Below are 16,141 nucleotides of genomic sequence, written 5' to 3' on the forward strand. Positions count from 1 at the left end.
GAACACGAATTTGCAAGACAAAAACACCGAAGCTAATCAAACTCTACAAACAACAAGTAAAAAAAGGCATGAACATCATGAAGGTGCTTCAAATCATTACAACGAAGGTACCACATGTAAATTCCCCCAAAAATATACACCAAAATAAACGCAAAGGCTTTTTCTCCTTCCTTTCTCCATTAACCCATCTGTAGATAGCTTCTCATATGATTCCCCATTTGACATGGAAAAATCAATCATTGCACTGCACCCTCCATTTTTACTCTCACACAAATTCAACTTCCATGCCTCCCATGCAACAGATGTTACATTACCTTACCATGGTCTGGTTCCACCATTCACATCCATTGACCAAGACCTACGCGTAGATGAAGAAGGACCCATGTTAGGACCCATGTTAGGACGCGAAGCCCTAACACTGGTACTCGTCGCGCTTCTCGAAGAACCAGAACTAGAAGAACGTTGAGGCCCAACACCACCACCTCTCAAGCAACTAAACAAACCGTTAAACATTCTTCTAAACGTGCCACCTCTTCTTCTCCCTCGAGACTCCGAAACCGACCATGAAATCCTTCTGGGTTCGCCCATAACAATGTTGTTAAAGTTGAACCCACCATCCACTTCCGTGTACACAAGAGGAACGTTAACCTCTCTCTCACCCTCTCTTCTCCCCAACCTTCCCACGGCAAACCCTCCGCCCGGTAGCCGCCAAATTGTCAACCCCACGTTGTTCTCTACTTGCTCCTCCACACGCTCCAACCCCGCACGTGCGTTCTCAACAGGCAACTGTTTGCGGCACACCGGGCATGAGTTCCGAATCGCGAGCCACGGTAAGATGCATTCTGGATGGTATATGTGTTTGCATGGCATTTCTCTCGCTCTGGTGCAAAGCTCAAAAGGCTCCTTGCAGACCGCGCAGTGTGACTCAGTCACCATGTGCGACGCGTTTATCTCAATCTCCGGCAAGGCATCCACGGCAGCTTTAGACGCCGGCGCGTGGTGGTTGTCGTGCCTCCCAGACCCGGAGTTTGACTCCACGTTGGAAAGTTGGTCCATCACACGGTCGAAGCCTGTTCCGAGGAGAAACTCCGACATCCTCGGAGGGAGTGGTCGTAGACCCGTACCGGCGCCATCGTCGTAGAAAAGGTCGAAGCTTGAGCCACGTTCGTGGCTTGATCCCTCGCCGCGGAGCATGATAACCGGGTTGATCGCAGACGGGTCGCCGGTGGCTGTTCTGCAATGTTGTTGATGGCGAGAGGAACGGGGATTTTGGTCGGAATTACCGGATCGGTGGCCGATCATGTACATTGCCGCCGCCGTGGGGAACCTACGGCGGCGCGGTTCGACATGGACGGGGCGGCTGGAAGATTCGATCTCTTCGACGAATCCACTGTCACATTCTGGACACATCGGCATTTCCTGTCTCCATACTCTGACGTATTTGTTGCACCGGAAACACCAATGGGAAGCCATTACGATCTACGCCTAGATACGATTAACGGATACGGTGCGGTGTATATGATCCAAGAATTTAGGTCTCGAGAGGGGTATTAAAATGAGGGGGAAATATTGGAAAAGCAGAAGTTGTGCATGATCCTGGATTCTGTGAGATAGTAGTTTGGATTGAGGAAGAGAAGAGAAAATGAAAGGGTTATAGATTAGTGTCTAAGGGTGTGGTTTGAAGGAGATTGCAGTTGCAGAAAAAACGACGTGGTTTTTTTTGGCGTGTCGGCAACGTTGTTCGTTGCGCGACACGTCGTATTGAGGGTAGAATGAATGAATGAACAGCTTTAAGTTTTTCGAGTTACGCTGATGCGAGATTACAGGCTCTTTGCTGTTTCTTGTTTCCTTTGCCGTTTTGTCTGAAAATAGCGAACGGAAGATTCTGTTACGCTTGAAGTTTGTCTTCAAAGGTTGTTTCTAAACTTCTTATTCCTAACTCATGAACTGCCTCAACCTGCACTTTTCCTTATTCAGTTCTAACAAAACAACGATATTATTTTTGACATGCAAAACCCATTAATCACATTTTTTTTGGGTCTGTTTATTGAATAAATCAAATTTATATTTTTTTTATATTTAAAACTAGTTAATGAGTTTCACTAACGAATATCCTAAAAGTACTGAATAAAATAATAATGAAGTTTTTTAAATTGGGATTACGTTAAAAATCACAATAAGTATACAGTTACACTTCTTAGTGGACGTTTTTATTTTTTGTATTCTTTAATCAATATACTAAAACCATACTAAAAATACTTGTTAGTGTTTTCTTTACTTAATTTTTTATTCATAAATTTAATTTATCTCATAATTTACTTTTTAAAATGACATTAGGATTTGATTAAAATCCGCTTTTTCCCAGTTAAAATTTATATTTTTAAGTGAATACCAAAGTAAATTGTGTGTTTACTTCTTCTAAAGCTTCAAAAGGATATATCATATACGGGTAGTACAAGCCCAATTTAGTATAGTCCACTAACAAATTAGTTGCTTAGTTCTGAAATAACCAGGGTGCATGTAAATCATTGATAGAGCATTTCTTTCTGCACCCCATAGAATTTATTATCCCCATGTTGTCCCTGCAGCAAGCTCCACCATCTTCCTCTGCAGAACAGCTATGGTAATGCTCACAGTTGCACTACACTGTCTCACACATACCAAAGAGAAAATTAGTTTCATTGATGGTTTGGTATGTTCGGACAAGAGAATAAGAGCATTCTAATGATGCATTTGTCAGTGATCAATGGATTCATTTTGAATTCGTTGAGAGAATGCATCATTGCTATTACAATATGTTGTGTACATGATTTACTTTTACTCCATTAACCACTCAACACAGAATTCCTTTTTACTCAAAACATACTCAGAAATGGGGGTATGTTGCAAGATGAGGTGAAACACGACGGTGGTGAATGAAAAAGGTGTTCTATTTAGTCTGTGATGTATGGGTTATGCAGCCCTCGCAACATGGCCATTGCTGAGGAAATGAAGATGAAGGGTACCCATCTCACGTGCTCATGGTAATAAAACATTTAGGGGTAAGATGGTAATAAAACATTTAATTGGGTGCAACAAGAGAAAAGGGGTGCTGGAAGAAATGCTCACGTTCATACGTGCTGGGGGCCTTCTCCCTGCACCTCCAACTCTTCAGTACCCCCAAAAATTACTCTAATACCCTTATTTACAACCGGCTGAGAGAGTGGGTGAAAGTGGTTACGACGCAGTAAATTTCATTTACTGCGTCACCAACATCCTGCACCCCCAAAACGTTACTTCTTCAAATCCGTTTCGTTTCTTCTCCATCCCGTGTTCACTTTCATTTAAATTTTTGCTCTCTCAGTGGTTCCTGGTGCCTCGGAGTTTTAATTTCTCTGTCCTTTAACAAAACGGAATACAAAAGCTGTTTCAATGCGTTTCAAACTTTAACAAAACGGAATACAAAAGTTGTTTAAATAAAAAAATCAAAATGCATGCGAAACGGAATACAGAATCCGTTTCATACAGTTTTGAAACGGATTCTGTATTCCGTTTCATAAAAAAATTGGCAAATTTTTTTATGAAACGGAATACGGAATCCGTTTCATACTGTATGAAACGGATTCTGTATTCCGTTTCATAAAAAAATTTGCAAATTTTTTTTTGAAACGGAATACAGAATCCGTTTCAAAACTGTATGAAACGGATTCTGTATTCCGTTTCGCATGCATTTTGATTTTTTTATTTAAACAGCTTTTATATTCCGTTTTGTTAAAGTTTGAAACGCATTGAAACAGCTTTTGTATTCCGTTTTGTTAAAGGACAGAGAAATTAAAACTCTGAGGCACCAGGAACCACTGAGAGAGCAAAAATTTAAATGAAAGTGAACACGGGATGGAGAAGAAACGAAACGGATTTGAAGAAGTAACGTTTTGGGGGTGCAGGATGTTGGTGACGCAGTAAATGAAATTTGAAATTTACTGCGTCGTAACCACTTTCACCCACTCTCTCAGCCGATTGTAAATAAGGGTATTAGAGTAATTTTTGGGGGTACTGAAGAATCGTTGGAGGTGCAGGGAGAAGGCCCCTACGTGCTGCTCCACTTAGGTCCTTGAATAAATGGGTTGCCCATTTAATTATTAATAGTATTTAAAAATAGACAAGTTAAAATAATTAAATTATAAATTACATATTGCATATGCTTTTTTCAATTCTGGTCTTTAGACTAATTTATTAATCCAAATTACTACCACGACAAATTTAATTCACGATTAAGTTCAGAAAATACATATGTAGAAGGACTTCTAGTTTATATTGATCTTAATTCGAAATTCGCGAACCCATAAATTAAAAACCATATAATTAGTGAGAACCCCCAATGAAAATTATTAGAGAATGTAAAATTGAAAGCGCCGTGGTCAACCACTTCTGAAACAACGAAAATTATTTGTCACTATAGTATATATACTTAAGAATATATTTATGGAAGTTCTTCGTGATGAATGTTAAAAATAAAAAAGTGCATATTTGCAAGTTACCAAAAGCCACATATGTTTCTGTCCCTTGATCGATAGTTAAGGGGAAAAGTCTCTTTCACATAGCTACTTATTTATTAAAGGTAAGGATAATGATATTTTAACCCTTTTTTTTTAATTGTTTTTAATTCACTACTCTAATCATTTTTTAATTAATTATTTTGATTTTTTTTAATAGTATGATATGATAATTTAAGGATGATCGGAGTGATAGATTAAAAAAGGATAATAAAAAGTGGGTCAAAATATCATTATCCAAAGGAATGCATTGTAACATACCTCTAGCCTTACATGCATTGCTAGTGATATATATATATATACTAATTTCACATCTCAAAAGATTTTGGTGATAAAAATATTTAGTATGCGAGAAGTGTTTTAATAGAGATTACTAATATACAATTTTAGTTCTCCCTAAGTATTATCCATTTGTTCATAATTTTCCTTTATCTACCCAGTCCAATAGATGATGCTAGGTAATGCAGTCCAATAAGACTCAATTAGCCACATCACCAGAAAAATTACAAAAATATTCTAAAATACATCGATTAGGGTAAACATTCACATATCAATTATAATTATGGCAAATCTTGGTAGTTTTATTATGTCTTGATATTCCATAATACCAAATATTTACATGATGTTTGAGATATCAGGTAAGGTGTCACATTATTATTGTTATTATTTCTTATTTGAGGTAAGTGGTTATTTTACTGATATTACATTACTTGTTTTATCACATGGATCCAAGAACTAAAAGATACCATAAATACATATAGTATTCTTCAAGAAATACACACCCTCATATACTCATTCACATTCTCTCTTATACAAGATCCTAACTCTCTTAGTGACCTGGCTTGAGTGTCAAAGAGTCACTCCATCAAGTTCTATCAAAGTCATCATAATTTTGTCACCTGTCCGAAGGTTCGCCTCAAGTTCTGTAAGAACAAAAATATTATATGGAAGTAAATTAGTGTGTTATTGCTAACAAATGCCTTTTTGGTTTTTTATAATAATAATAATGATAACGATAATGATAATGATTATGATTATGATAATGATAATGATTATGATAATGATAATGACGATGATGATGATGATATTGATAATGATGATTATACACTACAAAGTTAGTTACTATAGTTAACAATTTAGATATCAATTTACAAAATAAAAAATGATTGATTACTAAAATAGTCACTATTATAAATCAAAATTCATAATTGGTCACTAATTAATTAGAGACTAATTTAGAAACTAATTTATTTTGGTAGCCAAACTTTAGGTAGCTAATTTTTAGTGACCAATTTTCTTTGGTGGCTAATTTTAAAGACCAATTTAGTGACCAATTATAATTTTTTATTCATAATAGTGACTATTTTAGTAACTAATAACTTTTAATTTTATAAATTGGTCAGTATAATTACTAATAATTATTAGTCCCTAAAAGTGGTCACTATTTAGAAGTCTTCTTGAAGTGATAATAATGATAATGATGATAGTAATGATAGTAATGATACTAATGATAATAATAATAATAATAATAATAATAATAATAATAATAATAATAATAATAATAATAATAATAAATACTATTACTATTTCTATAATTATTAATATTTTATATAATTCTTGAATGTAATTTTTTTATATCAAACTTTTCGTTCTAAGTCACAAGGTATAAATCATTTTTTATTAATATAAAAGATTTTTTTTCAGATATTTAAGATTATTTATATTTGTTAAAAGTTTGACGTAGTAGATTTACGTTGATATATAAATATTAATTGACGTTGAAGTTGATAAAGTTTGACATATATTTTGACATTTTTTTATATTTAAGTGGTTTTGAATCGAAACAAAAATTAAAAAAATATAAATATCAATTGTATTAACTTTGTTCTGAGTATATCAAATACAATTGAAAATAAAATGTAAAACAACAAATAATATGAAAAATTCATACAAACGTGAAATATCTAAATTATAAATGTTTTATAAATTTCTATTTGATAAAAAGTAACGTTAAAGAAATTTCAGAATTTTTTAATAAATATAGCTAAGTAAAATAAATGCCTAAAATATAAAAAGATAACATAAAAGTACTAGAAGAATAAAAACGTTGACTAAATGATTTTTATTTTATTTTATTGAGATTTTATCTAGCAGATTCCTTTTTTTTTTTTTTTTACAACTTTCATGTAGAGTGTGTTTTAATTCAAACTCTGTCACAAAAGTTGAGTTTATGAAATTTGCCTTTATCAAATTTATGTTTCTAGGTTAAATCATTTTATTAGTATTATTTTTGTAGGGAAATCTTAAGTAGACTTTTATTTTAAAAAATTCGTTGCAATTAGGTCATTTTCCTTAGTTGTACACTAACCGTGTTAACTATATGTCACGTCTCAGCACGTGATTTTTTTTAATAATTTAAAAAAAAATTGTCACGTGTCAAGCTGACATTGTGTCATGTGGCAGAGTTGAATTTGACAATGACAGTGTCTTGTGTTACTATTGGATGTGAAAAGTCTCAATGTAGTATTTGTAGTTGTTATTTTGTCTCAATTTGGTCTCAATTTTTTTAAAATTGAATCAATTTCATCCCTATATCAAATTTAATTTTTATATAAATTTTACAATGGTATTTTTATTATAATTGATTTTTAACAAAATTAAGTTTATTTAAATATATATTTTGCCTTGAACTTTATTTAAATTTTGTTTTAAATAATTATATATCTATAATTCATGATAAATGTTAGAGTTGTTTTAAAAATAACAACTCTATAAATTCAAATATAAAATTTATAACAATTTAAAATAAATATATTTTTGTTTAAAATTTTATAATTTAATTTATGAAGTTGTTATTTTTAAATCAACTTTAACATTTGTCTATAAATTATTGATATATGAATATTTGAAAAAATATTTAAATAAAGTTCAATGTAAAATAAAAACTTAATATAGTTAAAATATCATCGTATATTTATATAAAGGTTAAATTTTATCTCAATTTGAATGGGATGAAATTGATTCACTTTTTAAAAAATTGAACCAAATTGAATCAAAATAAGAAATACAAGGACTAAATTGAGAATTTCACATTCAATAGTGGCACATGGCATTGTCACTTTCACATCACATTGCATTTGTCACCTGACACAATGTCAACTTTGACATGTGAATATTTTTATTTAAAAAAAAATTAAAAATTTAAAAAATCACGTGCTAATACGTTACACATGGTTAATGTCGTTAGTGTATTATTAACATAAATTACCTACTTGCAATGAATTTTTCAGAATATAAACCTAATTAAGAAAAAAAAGTGACATACTTAATATTTTCTTACAAAAATGAAGATCAATGAAATGATTTAAAGTTTTTAAAATATACGACTATTAAATGATTTAAAGTTTTTAAAATATACGACTATTTTATTATTGAATATAAGGATTCTATAAATATATATTAAAATAAGTTGTCTCAAATATCAATTTCTTGTTATTTTTAATAAATTTTACAAAATTGGTTAAATAGTAAAAATAAAAATTTAAAAAAATGGATACAGGAAGTTCAAGATACGAAATGAATACGGAAAACGTTTAATACCACATATGACAAAGTATCATTTATGTAACTATTGAAAACATGGACAAATTTATCACACCTATTAATTTATGGTTGATAATGTAAAATTGATAAATAATTTTATTTCTTTTATATAAGTATGGCTGTTTGTTGGGATGAGTTGATGGAAGAAAAGAATCCGAAAGATAATTTTCACATTGGATATGTGCTGGGTTTGATTAGTGTTAAACAGAGTAACATGTCTATGTAATTATCCTTAGTACATCCATGTGGTCCGAAACGTGCTTAGTAAAAACAACAACGTCGATATCTGCTAGAGTTAGACGTGAAACCAAACACGGTGTTTGTATTTGTGATAGTTCTGTGAAATGTTGCTTCCAAAACAATGCACAGCAACGGTTCGAGGAACATTGGTGTGCATGTTTGAGCCACGGTGAATATAAGACTTTGTATGGTTCGTGTAATATTAAATTTGCGTTTTTTCATGCAACTTGTTGTTAGATGATGTACATCGCTGGAGCTGCAGCTATCTGATATGAACTTTCATTGACATTTTTTACCTTGGTAATGACATTTCAGTACCTTTTTTTCTCCCATTTTTGGAAGGATATGAGAAATCTTTAAAGAAAACTTACACAAAGGATATACCTTATCAATTAAGGGTTTTATCACTTCCACTCCATTTCTTCTGTAATAAATTGTATGAATTTCTATACTTGTCCTTGTCGGGAAAAGTATCTGCTATAATTGAATCCGACAAGCGTGCAAATTTTGTTAATTAAAAGTACATCTTGTTTTGGTTAAATATGGATGTAATTTTTTAATTAAAATAGTTATTCCTATATGTATCTTTATTATATGGGAAACACAAAACTCGTTAATAAAGTATGACATAATTATATAGGCTCCCTTTGATGTAAAATGATGAAGCTGAGTAAATATCTCTTTAATTATTATAAATCCTAATATATTGAAGAGTGACTGTAAACATTGGTTTGGGTGAAAAGAATAATAAGGAAAAAGGTAGTTGTGGAAAGAGAGAGAGAGAGTCAATAATGATATGAAAAAGAAAACAAGTGTTTTAATGATTATATGTTTTATATTAAATTAATTCTTAGTTTCATGCTTAGCAAATTAATTAACTATACATATTATTTCTTGTGCAAAATTACTATTTTTACGATTATGTATTATCGGTTAAGTGAAAAATATTGTAAAATAAAATTAGTGATAATTTTGTAATATATATAACATATATAATGCAATGTTATCTCTTGTTGTAATAAGGAATGTCAAATAACCCTATTTCTGAATATTGTCCGAAATTCTTTCTGTTTTGATAAGAAATTTCCGCATTGAATGAGTATGGAGAACATTCGACTTTTTCAAATAGATATGAGGATGAGATAAGGATGTACATATCTGCTTCATACCTGTCATAATACTCGTCATCATCATTGTTCTATCATGTTCCCGTTTAAATTATTAAAGTATTAGATATGTTTTTGGTCCCTTAACTATAAGTAAAAATTAGAATTAGTCCATATTCGAAACGTTGGTCTAATCTCGTCCCAAACTTTATAAATGTGTGAATTTTAGTTCTTTTAACCAATTGTTGTTAGGTTTATTTGACGTTTTAGATGTGTTTCATGATAATTGAACTTGTTTATACCATTTGACACATTTTCGCTTCAATTTTAGTTAAAAAACATATTTAAACATCAAATAAACTTCTTAACATAATCTAGTTAAAATGATTAAATCTACATGTTTCTAAAAGTAGAGGACTAAATTGATCCAAAATTATAAAAAGAAACTAATTTCAATTTTTAATAAATTTAACCTAAGATCCGTAAGAAATTTGTTTGTAGATAAAATCCAAATATAATATGTTTGTAGGCAACGATTATATACAAGGGATTTACTTACATATTTCTTGTTGTAACTAATCTAATTAGCGAATCATAATAATATATGTGGATTTAAGCTATTACTTAGGATTTTAGTCGTAGGTAATTATTTATTTTTCTTATAAATAAAAAATAAAAAATAAGTAACTATTTATATAATTAAATTACATCTTTAACAATTTTGTTAGTTATTAAATCTAATGACATTATCTTAAGATATTATGAAAATTATGTATCTTTAAGTTCAATATTGTTAAGTTTGAGAGACTCGTAATGTAAAATATTGAGTTTCTCTGTATCTTATTATTATGGTCTTTTTGTTTTTAAAATACTAATTGTATGTTTTCTTGTAAAACACTAAAAATATTTTTTTTAATTAAAATTTTGTGTGTTTGGGGAATTGATATCAATTTAGAAGCAACATTCAATATGAATTTTTTATTTTTTAATTGATTTTGAAAATCAAATTGTACACCTTGGCGACCAGACTCTAGATGACGTATGTGTATGTGCGTATTGGGCCGACCTCCAGACAACCTTGTGTATGGACTATTGGGCCGACTTCAAGACGACCTATGTGTATGGACTATTGAGCCGACCTCCAAACAACATTGTGTATGGAATATTGGACCGACCTCAAGACAACCTAGGTATGTGGACGTATTGTGTTTGGACTGGAGTCGACCTCATTGCAAGGACGTATTGTGTCCGACTTGGAGTTGACCTATGTACTCCGATGCACTGAACCCCAACCTATCTAGAAGACCCAATTCACTTAAATTGCCCTCTCTCCTCAGGATAACGGTAAAACAGTCATGTAACCACATCCTCACAAAGGTTGGGGTAACGCCGCACATGTCAACTACCTCCTGCAATCCTAGGAAGACTGAAGCAAGAATGAGCTGGAGACATCTATAAAGCTAAGTAGATGCTCTCCACCAAGGAAAAGAAGATATGACCGAAAAAGGCAGGTATAAAGAGAAACAAAAGTATTCTTTGTATAACATTTGACAAAAAGACCGAATTGGACTAGTGTGCACCTCAGATCCCCTTTTTCAATAACATAAATATATATTAATTCTGTTTTAGAAAATTAATTTTAACCATTTCTACACTACTTTAATGCATAATCAAACACGTTGATGATAAAAAAAATGTATATTAAATTTCACGTATTTAAAATGTTTTATAGATAGGTTATTTAGTAACGAAAGTTTATATACTTTAATATTATATGAAATATTAAAAAACAAGTGGTGCAATAAACCGCAAAATTATGGGAAAGTTTGTCTACATTATTATTTGATCAATAGAAAAATGTGAAAAATCATTTTATAAATAGATTAAATGCGTATTTTATAAAAAAATATTTATGAAAAGTGGAAATTGAATAATTCCTACGGTGTGTAAATGTTTCCTAACCCTAAAAATTTCGAAAAATCAGAGGAAGCAGTCTGCCAGAAGGAGTTGGTGTGTCGTGTGGTCTGAGAAATGACTCCAATAATGACAAAAATGTCCTGAGACACGCAATTTAAACAATTTTGAAGTGTGTTGTTGATTGAAAAGAGGACCAAAAAGGACTTCTAAACAATGAATGAATGTCCCATCTACTTTAAGTACTCCCACCAAACTATATATTAAACACTTCGAAATTAATGCAAAATCAATCTAACTACTACATTTTTTACAAAATTGTACGCACTAATTGAACTTAAAAATTAATAATTAAGTAAAATTATGCATATCTTTTTTACTATATTGTGACAATGATCATAATTTATGGTATTGTTACATATAATAGTAATTAATGAGTATACATTTTTTTAAAATAATTAATTACACTGAAAAAAAGGCACTAAAGAAATACATTTAAAAGGTTAGCTTTCTGTCATATCCGGCAATTTTAACGGTTGGACTTTCTTCACACATCATATTATTCCCTCATGGGTACTCATGCATGATATTTTTTTAATGTATAAAAAAAAATTAAATATATTATTTATTATACGTCAAGTTTTGCAATATTTATAGTGTAATTGTATATAAAATATGAATTTTCTACGTGGTTTCATTGTGATTTTAAAATACTATTAAAAACGAAATGAAAAACAGTTTATATATTCAAACAACAAATAGCATTTTATATAATTCGAAGACAAATTTAATACTTCATGAAAAATTGAACAGACACTAAAACTGAAATCACTAATTCAATTTAGAAAACAGTTTATCAATTTCGAGATAACAAAAAGAAAACCAAATTAACAACTTATTAATCTACATTTAAAATCCAAAAGGAAGATTATACAATACACAAATTTATGATGTTCGGTGCAGAAGCTAGCATCCATACATACATACAGATTAACAAAATAAAACAATTAACCAATATTAAAGTCTTATAATGACAATAATGATTAGCATAATAAATTTTTTACTGTATGAACGTTCTCACCACCTTCACCATCTGATCCACCAATGAAAAAGTGGGAGACACAGTGCCGTCGTTCCCCGCCAACACCCTGTACTTGTCCTTCCGAGTGAAGTTCGTGCACTCAAACCCTAGCGTCGCCGCTAGTATCCTCTGCACGTAGTTAGCCACGTCATGTGGACTCTTCCCCGAAGAACACGTGGCTTCTACCGGCAACTGGTTCAAGAAAGTAACCTCGTACACCGGTCTAGGGTTCATGAAGAAGAAAATGGGGTCCAAACCCTTCCAACCTCTCGCAGTTGTGGCGTGGAAGAACCCTACCCTGTAGTTCATGGCCACCGGCACTATCCGGTCAGTGAGTTCCGCGAAGAGGGCACTGAACCTCAAAAGGAAAGGCTCGCGACATGTTGTTCCTTCGGGGCACACTACTAAGTCACCTTTGGATAACTCTCGTTTGATTTTCTCAGCGTCCACATGGCGTGTTCTCGTGAGCCTTACGGTGGGGATGGGGGAGAGGATCTCCGATAACCGCGAGATGGAGTACGTGACCGCCGGGATTCTGCGGAGGAGGACGGAGGAGAGGACGACGGGGTCCATTAGGGTGCGGTGGGTGCAGACGAAGAGGACGCCGGAGTTGCCGCCGGAGGGAGGGAGGGGTGGTTTTCCCTTTACGACGACCTTGCCACCGAATAGCCATGACATGTAGGGAATGGCCCAAAAGGGTATAATGGAGCCAATGGCGATGCGGATAATGGCGAGTACAATGCCCACCGGAATCCATAGGAGGATCAGTAGGGAGGTGGACGGCGTTGGCCGCTTCACAAGGCGGCCGTCGTGGAAAATCACCGGAAGCGGCCGGAGCAGCTGTTGGTCGTAGTTTTTGCCTGTCAAATCTGGTGGATGTGATTGGTCCTGCATGTAATGGAGAAAAATACTTAATTTTAAGTTGTAAATGATAATATGACAAAATTTTATTTGAAAAAATTTCACAAACAACTATTTTTGTTAAAAAAATCTTACAATCTTAAAATTTTATTATTTTATTTTTATAATTCCCACACAAAAAAATACTCTATTTAGTAATTTTATCAACTTTAACAACAAAAAGTTAATAAAAAAATCATTTTTGTTTTTAGTTTACATTATCTACTGTGTAAAGCAATAAAATTTTTTATACCCTAAATTAATAAAAATTACTACTAATACTTTAATATAAAATTAACAAATTTATACTTTTACTTGATAAGTTTTGTTTCAACACACCTTTTGTTTTAATTTTAGTATAAATATAAGTGATATCAAGTATATTCATCATCAATAAAAAAAAATATCATAACATTGCTGAAAATAAGCCCATGAGATAAACAAAACGTCATTTTAAACCACTAGAAGGACTCAAGGGTGAACTAAAGTTGCAATAATTTGTCCAAAACCTTAAACTAAAAGCTAATTTACATATATAAAAAAATTCCCAAGGTGTTGATCTAATTAAACCAGCTAAAACCAAAAATAAAACTGAAATTCAACGAAAGTACTTATTGGTGATCACTGGTACAACTATGTATAGTATTATTTTATTTCAAAATTTAATTATCTGAATATAATATTTTGTTATTAAAAGAATTGTGAAATGAATGTCAGAGAGAAATATAGGTGTGAAGTTATTTTCCAATTCCTATATAGATAAAGAAAAGTAAAGTGGGCTTTGGTTTCCTTTTCCATGCATATATGTTTCATTTGATAGTGTAATGTGACTTACCATAACCAAAGTGGGTTCACCATTGTTGAGAAGGTTGGCGACCCTTTGAGAAACGGTGTTACTGGAGTCAGCATGGACAAAACCAGTGGCGAGGTCGAACCTATTGAAGGAGAGTTGCGTTCCGACGACCTCATCTGCGTGAAGATGCTCCTTCACGAACATCTCCACCATGATTTTGGGCGTCTTCGTCACCACAATCCTCTTCTCATAGGAGCTGAACACCTTCCACTTCTCCATGTCCAGATCATCCATGTAGAACTTGGGCAAAACTGCTCTGGCCACGGACTCAATCTCAGACTTGGGAACCCCGGCCACAGCCACAAAGATCATCAACTTGAGAGACGCGTCGTTCATGCCAACCATGTCAAGTAACCGAATCACAGGCCACAGCGCTAGCAACAAGGCGAAACGAACCAAACCTGAGGCTTCAAACGCCACCAACATGAAATAAGAGAATGCATCGGAATCCTTCAGAAGCGTGCCTTCTAGCTCAGACACCACAGACTCCATAACCACGATCGAGATTTGTTTCGTCTGAAAACGTTGTTTGTTGTTGTGCAGTAGTACTGTTTGGTTTGTGAGATTTTCTGAGTTTCAAAGTTTGAGCTTATAAAATGAATTTGTTTTTATGGTTATGACTTACTTATATATAAAAAATGAAGAAATAGGGTGTAATTTATTTGACTGGTCTCTAATACAAAGCAGTTTAGCGGTTTCACAACCACCTTGTGTCCACTTGGGTTTTCTTTGTCTTTGTTTTTGGGTGGATATATCGGCGAAGAAGAATAGAGCATTAGAAGCCACGTTTATACGCAAAGATCGATGACTTAACCCCAACAAATAAAAAACCACTGTTGGTAGACGCTACTTTTTTTTTTTTTTGTCTTTGGGCACCTAATTAAAATTAACGCGTCTCTTACCAGTATTTTTAGGTTACTTACCACTACTTCAAATTAAACATACGTATCTTTTGACCATTTTTTTTTTAATAAGCAAAATTATTTATCCCCTACTACGACTGTTGACTATTGTCTAGAGAGTACGATATACAAAGTTGATATAATCAATATGCCTCACATTATCTTAAATTAGTTACAACCGTATTTTTGAGGTATTGACGTATTCTGTACGTGATCTATAATCTTGTACATACGTACAAGACTTTGAATCTTTTATAAAAGATACCACTCAACCCTTTAAAGTATATATATATTATAAATTATTTTTATAGTTAAGATAAAATCTTTCATATATTTTTAACGTTAACATCGATCTAACAAACAATAAATTTTATTATAATAAATATTAGATAATTTTGATATTATTATAATAAGTTAAATTTAAGTATAATTTAGTTTTATAAAATTATATTATAAATTTATTTTACCTGTTGAGGTAGAATTATATATATATATATATATATATATATATATATATATATATATATATATATATATATATATGTAATTTTACTAGGAGAAAATCTTACAACAAGATAGAAATAAGTGTAGAAAATATGAAGTAAGATGAATAAAGTGGTGAGGGTAAGTAGGAAAAAGAAGATTACGTACTAAAAAAATATAATAAAGGATAATGCTATTTTTTTAGTGATGTGGTACTTTTGTTTATATGGTCAGAACATTAACTTTTGTGATGTGGGTTGAGCTAATTATACAGCATTCTGGTATATAGGCGTACAACTTCAGGAGCATACTGGGATAGAATATTTTGAAAAACTTATAAAGATGACTTCAGACATTCAAATGCGTTACTTTTGAAGGGTTGTCATTTCAATTTATTTAACACTTTAAATTCTTTTAGGTAATTTTAATCTGTGAAATTTTAAATTTTTTCCATATAAAATATTTTAATTAAGAAGTTATTAAAAACTATTTTTGCATATTAAATCATTATTAATAATTAAAAATAT

The 16,141-nt window shown here is 32.0% G+C and overlaps 1 protein-coding gene and 1 pseudogene across 1 annotated transcript; both read right to left on the reverse strand.

Moving 5' to 3' along the window:
* Nucleotides 1–52: 52 nt before the first annotated feature.
* On the reverse strand, nt 53–1,806 carry LOC114192983 (putative E3 ubiquitin-protein ligase RHC2A pseudogene; annotated as a pseudogene).
* Nucleotides 1,807–12,282: 10,476 nt separating this feature from the next.
* On the reverse strand, nt 12,283–14,970 carry LOC114193214 (glycerol-3-phosphate acyltransferase 5-like). The gene is made up of 2 exons (XM_028082934.2): nt 14,212–14,970; nt 12,283–13,364 (listed from the first exon to the last, which is right to left on the reverse strand). The coding sequence occupies exons 1-2, from the start codon at nt 14,719–14,721 to the stop codon at nt 12,456–12,458; spliced, it is 1,419 nt and encodes a 472-aa protein (XP_027938735.1). The 5' UTR covers nt 14,722–14,970; the 3' UTR covers nt 12,283–12,455.
* Between the last annotated feature and the right edge of the window lie 1,171 nt (nt 14,971–16,141).

This window comes from Vigna unguiculata, chromosome 8 (genome assembly GCF_037176805.1).
Source record: "Vigna unguiculata cultivar grain cowpea cultivar isolate G323 ecotype 2 chromosome 8, ASM3717680v1, whole genome shotgun sequence".
NCBI lineage: Eukaryota > Viridiplantae > Streptophyta > Magnoliopsida > Fabales > Fabaceae > Vigna > Vigna unguiculata.